The 12,772-nt window shown below is 40.8% G+C and overlaps 1 protein-coding gene across 8 annotated transcripts in view; it reads left to right on the forward strand.

The window, feature by feature from the left end:
- The window catches only part of Mettl24 (methyltransferase like 24), a 130,289-nt gene that overhangs the window by 79,351 nt on the left and 38,166 nt on the right, over window positions 1-12,772 (forward strand). Inside the window, exon 5 of one of the 8 annotated variants that reach the window (XM_006512767.4) lies at window positions 3,138-3,175. The exons of the other annotated variants lie outside the window; for them this stretch is intronic. Within the exon in view, the coding sequence (XP_006512830.1) occupies window positions 3,138-3,175 (38 nt within the window). The remainder of the gene's footprint in view (window positions 1-3,137; window positions 3,176-12,772) is intronic. 8 annotated transcript variants of the gene reach the window in all.

Below are 12,772 nucleotides of genomic sequence, written 5' to 3' on the forward strand. Positions count from 1 at the left end.
GAAGTGATTATACTTTACGGAGAGTAAGGACTGCTGTGGCCCTTGGAATGGGAAGGAGACCAGTCCTCTTAAAATGAAGGCGATTTCCCGCGTGGTGGGACCCAGCCTCTGGGTGCTTTTTCTTTGTTTTTGTTGTTTGCATGCACCAGGAGTGGGCGGATTTGTCTCAGAACCTTGCCATTTTGAGTTTCCAGAACGAGAACCAAATGAACCTGGAAAGGTTCTCTAGACGCGTCCTTGATTAATCTTTGTATGGTGCCCTTTGGAGAGTCCTGCAGCCCCACGCTGGCTTTGTGCGTGTCTAATAAAAGCACAAAGCCTTTGATAGTAGAAGGCATAGGACTTGCAAATCCTCTGAGAGCATGTACCCCTGAGTAAGCAATGGGGTTTTATATTTTATTTATTTGTTGCTTATTTCTTTGTTATTGCTGTGTGCGCACATGCGCGTGAGTGTATATTTGCAGGGAGGAGGTCAGAGGACAGCTTTGTGGAGACGGTTCTCTCAACATTTAAGAGAGTGCTGAGAATAGAGGCTTAGTTGGTGAGCAAATTCAGCACTGAGCCTGTCCCAGGCCCCCCGAGCAAAGTCTTCCAGGTCACATCTGTGAGGGCCATTTTGTCTCTGGAGCTGAGCCGGAGCAGAGCAGCCATGAGTTAAGTTTCAGGTGTCTGAGAAGCGATGGACAGAGTCGACTTAGACATTAAATCTGCTTTCTTTTCCATCCAGGGAAAATACCAAGAAAGGAAGTTTCATTTGCTACTATTTAGTTAAGAACATGAAGACCCTTAAAAACCCCACAGCTTTCCCAGCATGGAGTGATATTCAACAGTGTTGCAATTAAAACGATAATGAAACTTTTTCTCCCTAGCACTTCCCTTTAAAATCAGTGTGATGGGTACACAGCACACCATTAGGAGGAATTATGCAAAGCAGCCTCCCTGTTCCAAGTTTTATTTTAAGATTTAATTTATTCCAGATTCTGCAGGAAAAAATGCCCATGTGACAAGCCTGCTAACAGATGTCAATTTAGTTTTATAGCACATGCCTGCATTGCGGAGCCAGAAAATGGAGATTATTCCCCCTGCCTGCTGTTTATGGCACACTACAGCCTCGCAGCGCTGAGCTCCAGAGGGCGGCTGATTACTAACCTGTGGGCATGCGACTTTCCCTGCTTCCTCAATGGTGCTCTCCAGTGTAAACCTCAGTATACACTGTCAGGTGAATAGAGACTCTGGGAAGAGCAGAGGTGTCTGCATATGGACTTTTCTCCATTTTAATATCATCTAAGCCAAAGGATGGGTTAAATTATGTTATGATGTGAGAGAAAGAAGAGAATTGTGTATTTATATGTACAATTCATTTAAATAATAGGTACTAATAAATAGGTCATTATTTAATATTTATTTTCTTATTTCCTACTATTATTTTGGGTTTTTGAGACAGGGTACCACATTCTAGCCTTGCTGGCCTATTAGCAGGGTAGGGCTGGCCCAAACTCACAGCAGTCTTATTACCAGTGCCTCTAGTATGCAGGAATAATAGACACATGCAACTCATTTGGCCTTGTTATTTTCAATTGTGTTCAGGTGAATATAGAATAAGAATTGCTAGCTCATCAATCTTAAGTGGCTCAGCAGTGTGTGTTAGCGTTAAGTCCAGTGATGGTCTCCAGAAAGCCAATACCCATTAAGCAGTAGCTGCCCTAGTCCCCACCCCCTACGTCCCAGTGGCATCCTCTTGCTGTCTCACACAAGTGGAGTCCCACGGAGTGTTTGTCCTTATTTGTATGTGGCAGTATTTCACTTGGCATGCTGTGTAAGAGAAGAAGTTACTCTTCTCTCGCTGTGATAAAATACCATGACTAAAAGTGACTGTGTAAGAAGCAATTTATTTTCGAGAATGGTTCCAGAGGTGTTCTAGTCTGCCATGTGGGGAAGCAAGGAGGCAAGCGGCAGGCACGGCAGTGGGAGCAGAGAGCTGAAAGCTCACATCATCAACAGCAGGCTCGAAGCAAAGAGAGCAATCCAGGAGAAGAGCAAAGCCATGAACTCATGATGCCCACCTCAAGGGATGTGCTTCCTCTCCAAACAGTGCCACCAACTGGGGGCAAGTATTCAAGTGCCCAGGCCTGTGGGGCGTTCGTTTCTCACCACACACACTTCCAGGGTTCCACCACTGAAACCACCACATGTATCAGAAAGTTCTTCCTTATTTATTTATGTATTTATTTATTTATTTATTTATTTATTTATTTATTTGTTATTTTTTGAGACAAGTGTCTTTCTATGTAGCCCTGGCTGTCCTGGAACTCTGTGTAGACCAGGCTGGCCTTGAGTTCACAGGGCTCCGCCTGCCTCTGCCTTCCCAGTGCTGGGATTAAAGTTGTACGCCACTGCACCTAGCCTTCCTTCCTTGTTAAAGCTGAAAAGAGATTTCACTATATGTATAATGCATTTAGCTTATCAATTCGTCTGTCAATAGCCACTTGATTTGTGTCTAGCGCCTGTCTGTCATGGGTGGTGTGACTATGAACATGATTCTCTATAGCCTGCTTTCAACTTCTTTGGATGTATATGGACTATGAGGTGGCTCTATTTTAATAATAATATTAATAACATTTTATAATAATATGTACTTATAAAATATTTTTTATTTGGCTTAGACGATATTAGATATATAAGCTATTTTATATATTACAGCACATAATTTATAATTATAACAATAATCATTATTATTTTGGTGGTGCTGTGAATTGAACCTAGGGCATGCTAGATAGAAGCTCTGCCACTGGGCTGGATCCTCAGTCCCTACTTATTTATTTGTCTGTCTGTCTGCTTGTTTGTTTTTGAGGAACCACCATACATTTCTCATAGTGTGTACATCATTTTATATTCCCATAAAAAAGTCATTTGAGATTAAAACGTTGTGGAAAACCAGAACTCTTGTTATAAGCTACAAAGAGGAAGTTGGGTGTGCCACGGGAGGGTTTATAGAAAAAGCTAAACTTAAGTGTGATTTGTTTTGTGCTCCTGCCAGCCAGGCCACTGTGGAAGCTGGGTAAGTGATGGGTGGGGCAAGGGGTCACCCTCACCTTCTGTGACTCAGCCTCTTCCATTTTCTTCTTCCTGTTCTCCAGTGCCCTCTACTCTACAGGATGGCAGTAGAGAAAGATTGGTGAGTTTGCTAATGAGTCCAACCTCTTCATGGTGACCTCTGTATATCTCTGTCAAGTTATAGAAAAACATGTTCTCAGTTAGGTTATTTTCCTTATACTTCATCTAGTCTTTAGAGATGTTTCTACCAGAGATGCCCCTCCCTTGCCTTGAGGGTGGAGGAAGAACGTGCCCATTGGGCTGGGATGCTGTTAGGAAGTGAGGGCATCTCAGGGAAAGACTGCTCTTTCTATTCTTAGGAAATTGGCTCCATTCTCTAAATCTCTAAGGAATTGTTTTATAAAGAGAACAGAGACTTTTTGCTTATTTTCTCATTTGGCTCAAATTAGTAATATTTTGCTCAATTGCACGCTGTATATAGCTATTTTAAATTGAAGCCTCTGCCTTGAGACACCAAGAGAGTCTCAGGTAGTAAGTCTATAAAGAAACTACATTAGAAGACCTACCTTCCTTCTTGTACTTGACTTTATAAAAGAAATATGTTTATGCCGAACATGATTGGAAAACTAGTAGAGGGTACAGTTATTCTAAGTTTTGCTGTTGTGGTTGCTGTTAGCAATCAAGGCAAAGAAAAAGGCTGGCCACAAAAACATTTGGCTCAGCTCTTTCCTTAGAAAGTTTTGTGTCTTGCTGTTACCATTCTGATTAACTGAAGACACTAATTATCTTTCTGAGGGGAGTTCTGAATTCCTCAGGGTGGCTCTGCTGCTGGCATGGGAGAGTCAGATTGATGGTGTTTTCAGGATGCCTCTGGAACAGTCAGTACATACTGAGCCACATTGCATGGTTTCTGCAGAGTGAGGACAACTTTCCAAGCAAGAAACTTGAGGGCATGACCATAGTGCGCCATTTGCTCCTGGTGGAGCTGACTACTGAGTGAGACGGAGCTAATGACTTTAGGACAATGTTCGAATATTGAGATATAGTATCATGACATAGCTGACAGTGTGTTTTGTTACTCTTTTTACCTTCTTAGTGGTCATGGGTGGATTTCTTTTTATTATTATTTATTTATTTTTATTTGATATTTTCTTTATTTACATTTCAAATGTTATCCCCTTTCCTAGTTTCCCCTCTGGAGACCCCCCCTATTCCTTCCCCACTCCCCCTGCTTACCAACCCACCCACACCTGCTTCCTGGCCCTGGCATTCCCCTACACTGGACCAAGGGCCTCTCTTCACATTGATAACCGACTAGGCCATCCTCAGTTACATATGCAGCTAGAGCCATGAGTCCCACCATGTGTTTTCTTTGGTTGGTGGTTTAGTCTCAGGGAGATCTAGAGGTGACAGCTATATCAGGGAGATCTAGGAGACAGCTATATCAGCTATATCCTGTCAGCAAGCTCTTGTTGGCATCCACAATAGTGTCTGGGTTTGGTGGTTGTATATGGGATGGATTCCCAGATGGGACAGTCTCTGGATGGTCATTCCTTCAATCTCTGCTCCACACTTTGTCTCTATAACTCCTTCCATGTGTATTTTGTTCAGTAACCTACTATATAAACAAACTCAAAGGAAAAAGAAAAACACGATCATCTCATTAGATTCTGAGAAAGCATTTGACAAAGTCCAACATCCGTTCATTGATAAAAGTCTTGGGAAGATTAGGAATTCAAGGCCCATACCTAAACATAATAAAAGCAATATACAGCAAAGCAGTAGCCAACATCAAACTAAATGGACAGAAACTTGAAGCAATCCCACTAAAATCAGAGACTAGGCAAGGCTGCCCACTCTCTCCCTACCTATTCAATATAGGACTTGAAGTCCTAGCCAAAGCAATTAGACAACAAAAGAAGATCAAGGGGATATAAATTGGAAAGGAAGAAGTCAAAATATCACTATTTGCAGATGATATGTTAGTATACATAAGTGACCCCAAAAATTCCACCAGACATCTCCTAAACCTGATAAACAATTTCAGTGAATTAGTTGGATATAAAATTAATTCAAACAAATCAGTGGCCTTTCTCAACACGAAGGATAAACAGGCTGAGAAAGAAATTAGGGAAACAACACCCTTTACAATAGTCACAATTAATATAAAATACCTTGGTGTGACTCTAACCAAGAAAGTGAAAGATCTGTATGATAAGAACTTCAAGTCTCTGAAGAATGAAATTGAAGAAGATCTCAGAAGATGGAAAGATCTCCCATGCTCATGGATTGGCAGGATTAATATAGTAAAAATGGCTATCTTGCTGAAAGCAATCTAAAGATTCAATGCAATCCCCATCAAAATTCCAACTCAATTCTTCACAGAGTTAGAAAGAGCAATTTGCAAATTTATCTGGAATAACAAAAAACTTTGGATAGCAAAAACTATTCTCAGCAATAAAAGAACCTCTGGTGGAATCACCATGTCTGACCTCAAGCTGTACTACAGAGGAATTGTGTATAGTGACAGACAGGTAGATTAATGGAAGAGAATTGAAGACGCAGAAATGAACCCACACACCTTTGGTCACTTGATCTTTAACAAAGGAGTTAAAACCATCCAGTGGAAAAAAGACAGCATTTTCAACAAATGGTGCTGGCACAACTGGTGGTTAACATGTAGAAGAATGTGAATCGATTCATTCTTATCTCCTTGTACAAAGCTCAAGTCTAAGTGGACCAAGGAATTCCACATAAAATCAGAGACACTGAAAATTATAGGGGAGAAAGTGGCGATGAACAGAACAGCAATGGCTTGTGCTATAAGATCGAGAATCAACAAATGGCTCTTGCTCTTCCTCTCTCGTCCTCTTCCCCCCACCCCCACCCCCCCCTCATCCCTTCCCCATTTCCCTTCCCTCCTCTCAGTCCAGGTGCTCATGGTTGGCCTCTATTCCTATTCCTCCTCCTCCTCCTCCTCCTCCTCCTCCTCTTCTTCCTCCTCCTCCTCCTTCTCTCTCTCTCTCTCTCTCTCTATCTCTCTCTCTCTCTCTCTTTCTCTGACTTTCTCTGTTTCTACTATCCTCTCCTATGCCCTAAATAAACTCTATTCTATACTAAAAAAAAAAAAAATTAACAAGTGGGACCTCATAACATTGCAAAGCTTCTGTTAGGCAAAGACATTGTCAATAAGACAAAAAGGCAACCGACAGATTGAGAAAAGATCTTTATTAATCCTAAATCTGATAGGGGGCTAATAGCCAATATATACAAAGAACTCAAGAGGTTGGACTCCAGAAAAACAAATAACCCTATTAAAAATGGGGTACAGAGCTAAACAAAGAATTCTCAACTGAGGAATGCCAAATGGCTGAGAAGCACCTAAAAAATAATGTTCAACATCCTTAGTCGTTAGGGAAATACAAATCAAAACAACCCTGAGATTAAACCTCACACCAGTCAGAATGGCTAAGATCAAAAACTCAGGTGACAGCAGATGCTGGCAAGGCTGTGGAGAAAGAGGAACACTCCTCCATTGCTGGTGCAATTGCAAGTTGGTACAACCACTCTGGAAATCAGTTTGGTGGTTCCTCAGAAAACTGGACATATTGCTACTGGAAGATCCAGCAATACCTCGCTGGGGCATATACCCAGAAGATGCTCCAACATGTAAAAAGGACACATGTTCTTCTATGTTCATAGCAGCCTTATTTATAATAGCCAGAACATGGGTGGATTTCTTTCAGATCAACCATTTGCTCAGATGTTGTTAAATGGGGAGGGATGTCAGTATTCTGGATCGGATCTTGGAAGTACTTGGAACAGAAACAGTGAGAGTTTAGGGTCCAGCACTCCCTTTGGTGTCTTTGGAACTGATTTTGCTACAGTGACAGATATGGGCACACTGGTGTGTGGTCGTGTGCTTGCTTCATGATGTCAGTAGAAATCTCCTCTAACACTAACGGGAAATAATCTAGGTTCTTTGGACATTTTTATGACATCTAGCAGTGGAGCCGTACCTCTCAGTGGTTTTGCCCTATGACATTCATTTCTTCTGGCTCCCCAGTCCCCATTCTCCATCTCTGTATCTTGTCTAAATCTCTCTGTTATCTAATTTTGACACCTTCTGGTATAGTAATAAATTCGATATTCTGGAATTTTCTAGATAGCTTAAATTATCTGACTAAATCAAAGAGGGGCGGCCACCTATCCTTGTCATTGTCCCCAAGCCTTGCCACTTAGTTGTGTTAAGTGAAAACATCTCACTTGATATGAAAGGTCTGAACGTGTGTGTGTGTGTGTTTGTGTGTATGTATGTGTATTCATACCAGGGGTCGACATCAGGTATCTTCCTCTAGCACTTTCCATATCATAATTTTTTAGAATTACTTATTTATTTTATGTATATGAGAACACTAAACTATCTTCAGACACAACAGAAGAGGGCATTACAGATGATTGTGAGCCACCAGGACCTCTGGAAGAACAGTCAGTGCTCTTAACTACGGAGCCATCACCTCTCCAGGCCCTATATTATACTTTTTAAAACAGAATCTTTCACAAAGGCCAGAGCTTGAGAATTGGCTGGCTGGCAGTTGAGTCCCTGTCTGCAATGGTCCCAGCACTGGGGATTGTAGGCACACACCACCTTACCTGGCTGGGACCCTGTACTGGCTGGTTTTATGTGTCAACTTGACACAGGCTGGGGTTATCACAGAGAAAGGAGCTTCAGTTGAGGAAATGCCTCCATGAGATCCAGCTGTGGGGCATTTCCTCAATTAGTGATCAAGGGGAAAAGGCCCCTTGTGGGTGGGACCATCTCTGGGCTGGCAGTCTTGGGTTCTATAAGAGAGCAGGCTGAGCAAGCTAGGGGAAGCAAGCCAGTAAGGAACATCCCTCCATGGCCTCTGCATCAGCTCCTGCTTTCTGACCTGCTTGAGTTCCAGTCCTGACTTCCTTTGGTGATGAACAGCAGTATGGAAGTGTACGCTGAATAAACCCTTTCCTCCCCAACTTGCTTCTTGGTCATGATGTTTGTGCAGGAATAGAAACCCTAAGTAAGACAGATCCTAAACCAGATGCTGTGATTGTGTAGCAAATTGCTTACTCACTGAGGCATCTTCATAGCCTCTGAACTCAATTTCTAGCTGGTTACATTCCCTAGTATATTCCTACAGATATCTTTTTATTTTTGAGGCAGGATCCCACACACTCCTAGCTGGCCTTGAACTTGCTCTGTTTGGCGTTGAGGATGGCTTTGATTTCTCCAGTGGCCCAGTTTCTGCGTGCTAGGATAGAGCCCAGGGCTTTGTGCATGCTCTGCTAACTGAATTTCTCCATCCCTTCCGTTCACCGGACTGGGTGGCCTTACTTCCATTTGCCCAAATCCTTCCACTCCATATAGCATTGATCACGATTTCCACTGTTTCTAATAGTTTTCCTGTATTTGAACAAGCAAAGATATTACACTCATCTTCTGCATCCCACTCCAAATGCCATTTCTTCCACAAAGTCTTTCTCACGCCCATTTAGTTTTTACTGCATATATGATGTACGTTCACTGTCAGAAATGTTGATGATAGAGAACCCAGGAAGGAAAAGAATGAAGATTAAAATCACAGTTAATGATTCTACCACTGGTGATGCCTTCTGTTAATATGTGCAGTCTTTCATTCCAGAGTTTCCCTTCCTACAGTATATGCATTTTAACCATTACTGCACTATCATACTATATATGCTATTTTACACCTGATTTTCTTTTAACTTAAAATACCTTTAACATCTCTATATATCACTAAGTATTTGATTTAGGTGTATTGCAGTATCATGTGCAATAGCAAAAATCTGGAAACAACACAATTATCTTGTTGAAGGATGGAGTAAATGAAAGTCACTAAAAATCTATATGGCCAAATAATCAGTGACTATGAAAAATACCCTATCATATGGTGGTAGTGGGACATGCCTTTAATCTCAGCACTCAGGGGTGGAAAGTGGGCAAAGGCAGGTGGATCTCTGAGTTTAAGGCCAGTCTGTTCTACAGAGTAAGTTCCAGGACAGCCAGGGCTACACAGAGAAAGCCAGACTTAGGGGGGAGAAAAGAGATGTACTTAAAATATCTACCATATATCTGTGTTTTATTAATATGGAAAATATCTGAGCTAAATTGTTAAGAATTGAAAGCAAAGTGCCAGATGGGTGTATACTGTGACACCCACAATCTGAATAAATATAAGTCCGCATTTAACCCTATGCTTGTTTGTGTACTTTTAGGTAAGCAAAGGTACTTTTTGGGGTACCATTAGATAAAGGGATATTTTGCATATTCATGATAAATATTCAAATGGGGTAGAAAAACCCACCTCGTTGTCCTTTGGGAAGGCTGATATTTTACACATGTGTACTTTATTTACTTTTAATACATTCGTATTGAATATTTATGTACAATGTAATCTTCGATGGCCATATATTCTAGTGAATACCTGCATCATAATGTATGGGATCACTTCTTAATTGATGTGGATATAGGCTACTTCAAGGTTTTGAGTACCCTACACCATTCAATAATGATCTTTCAGTATGTATTGCTAAATTTCCCACAAGAGACTTTGCTCTTAAAAAAGAAAAAAAAAATCCCCAAACTGAGATCTTCCAGTGGATGTGATTGCATATATCTTAGAAGTCCCAATCAACTTAATTTGCAAATCTGTTCTATGAGAACTAAATGAGGTTTCTTCCACCACTGTAGAGGAACACTGGATGCTCATCTTATACTCTGAGTCCTCACTGTATCTCTGGCTATATGAATTATAATGTATATACATTAGACACTTTGAAATGCCAGATAGTGATTGTCCTATTTGCTTCCCTTTCCCCACTTCAACATAGGGTTGAAGAGAATCATAGCATAAAACTCTGAGTTTCACATAGTGAATATCTTTCTAAAATGATGGTAATGAAATTTGTCCAACTGACTATCCTGGGATAGCCCTCTTTGTAGATCACTATAAACTACCCTCTGTAGAATCTCATGAAATACCAATATCTTCAACTATTTGAACTAAGACAAATTTACCTATTCATATGTATGTGTACATATGTATATATATATATATATATATATATATACACATGTGTGTTCATATATGTGTATATGTCTATATGTGCATATATGTATATATGTGTGTATATATACATAATTATATATACAAATATGTTTGTACATATAGACATACAAACATATATATAGACACATATACATATATACACATTCATATGTATATACACATATATACATGTGTATATATACACATTCATATATGCATATATATAAGTACATATCATATGAATAGATATCATAAATTCATGTAACCAAGCTGCAAAACTAAGCAATATTGACTGCTTCTGGCTTCCTCATTAATAATTAGCTGTCACTTGTCATTTATTTTCCTTCTATTGGCTCATGGTGGCAGACAATTAGCAGTCAGTGTGGAGGCAAGAAACACTGATGAATTTTGTCGTGTGGGAAATTACCCTGATGCAAATAGCCTCTGCATATACTCGAGGTGAGCTATCCCAGAGGTTATGGATCACAAATTAAGATGCCTGAGTTACATGCTTTATTGAATCAATTAAAAACACACAGTGGGAAGTAAGGGGAGGGAGGTGGAGTACGTTCATGTACCAGTAGGATAGAAGAACAATTCTGCATGAATCCTAATCAGCCATCAGCCTCCCTGCCCCCTCCACCATCTCTCCTCTTCCTCCCCTCCCACTCTGTCTCCTCTGATCAGCCTTCCCTGCGGATGGTGGGACAATGAGGACCAGAATTAAGGTTGGGAGAAAGGAGACTCCATCCCAGAGATCCAGGTAGAAGTCATTTCTGTCACAGCCGTGAGCTCACTTATTTAGCTGGTAATTGATGGCTCCCTGAATACTGATTGACTCCTGAACACTCAATGCTCATTAGCCACTTGAATGTTTAATCAACATTCCTATCTCTTTCTAATTCTCAGCACACATACATTCTGTAACTGTCCTGGAAGGAGTGACAATATTCTAAAAGGACTCTGGTACCCTTCTCATTCGTAACTGAACAGTAGAGACAAGGTATTCCAAAGGAACTACAATTTTCCCAGGAATCTCCTGCTGGAAAATTGTAAGAAAGAAGGAAAAGGCTGGGAGCCTTGTGTTAGCCAGAGCAGAGCTTGTCTCCCAAAAAGAGATGTATAACTTGTCAGACAATTTTGTGGGAGAGACTGGAGCAGAGAGACAAAGATACAACCACACTTGGCCTGGAACGATTAGCAATTCACACCTCTTTTACTTCTGCTTAAGCCTAATCCTCATGTCAGGACCCAAAGATGGATTTGAATGTGTCGCTAGGCCTTTCTTCACTTTCCCAATATGGCCATGTTGAGTAAACCTTGGTTGGTTTTTTGTTTTGTTTTGTTTGCTTTTCACTATTATTATTTGTTTAATTGGCCCACTGAAAACAGCGGTCCAGCCTGATTTGTCAGCCTATGGAGGCCTAGCCTTAGTGACTGGATCCTAAGTTACTTGTTCACTATACAAGGTTTTGTGAAGTTCATACTTTCCATTTGCTGTCTCATCTTCTGTAGAACTAACTATTCTTAAATACAATAAGTGACCACTACCAGTTTAAAACCTAAAGTAGACAGAACTGTGTTGAGTGTTCATTTTCACCATTAACACATTTCTGGGATGGAACTCCTCTTTGCAGGATCCTGAGACAATCACTGATGGGTTGTTATGAATCAGAGTGAACAAAGTGAGGTAGTCGTTCCACCATCCTGAAGACCCATCCTGAGTTCCATTCTTATGGTGGCTAGAGAGTCATCAGAGACAAACCTGGCTATTGCCCAAAGGAGAAGTCTCCTTTGCAAACATTTCACTTTTAAAATCACACTGTGTGTGTGCATGGGAGTGTTCACGAGTGTATGTACATGTATGAATGTGTGTGCATGCACTGTGCACCCACGTTTGTGTGCGTGCAGGCATGTGTGTATGTGCATATGTTCATGCCTGTGTTGTGTGCACATGTGTGTGCACACAACTGTGAAGTGTGTGTGTGTGTGTGTGTGTGCACAGGTTCCTATGCAGATCCTGTGGGAGTCAGGTCACCTCTTCCAGCACATGGATAGTGAGGATAGAACTCAGGTCATTAGGTTGGATGGCAAATGGCTTCACACTCTGAATTCTCACACTGGGAGAAACTGTTCAGAAAAAAAAAAAAAAAAAAAATATATATATATATATATATATATATATATATATATACATGTACACACACACACACATTGGCACTTTTCAATGTTCCTCAGTACTCAGGACATTATTTTATGACAAGTAGGAAATTTCATTTTATGGTTGAATTCTGGCTAACTGAGATTTAAAGATGGTCTGCTGAGGACATGTGTTTAAGGGACAAAGTCTCTAGTGCTAGGCATAGTGCAAGTAAGCTCTTATCATTTCACAGAAAACTAAATGCCCCAATTACTGTGACTCTTTTGTTAGCTCCCGGTCTTTCCTCAGTGTAGGCTTTAACACATGCTTTTTCTAAGAGGAATGTACAGAGATAAAGTTTAGCATCTCCCTGCTTCCTTGTAAAGATCAATATGATATAGAAAAGCCAAAAGCACCAGCAAGGTAAAAAACAAAAGGAGTGCTCTACCTGCCAAGGGGCTGGCTCCCAGTC

This window comes from Mus musculus, chromosome 10 (assembly GCF_000001635.26).
Source record: "Mus musculus strain C57BL/6J chromosome 10, GRCm38.p6 C57BL/6J".
NCBI classification, from domain to species: domain Eukaryota; kingdom Metazoa; phylum Chordata; class Mammalia; order Rodentia; family Muridae; genus Mus; species Mus musculus.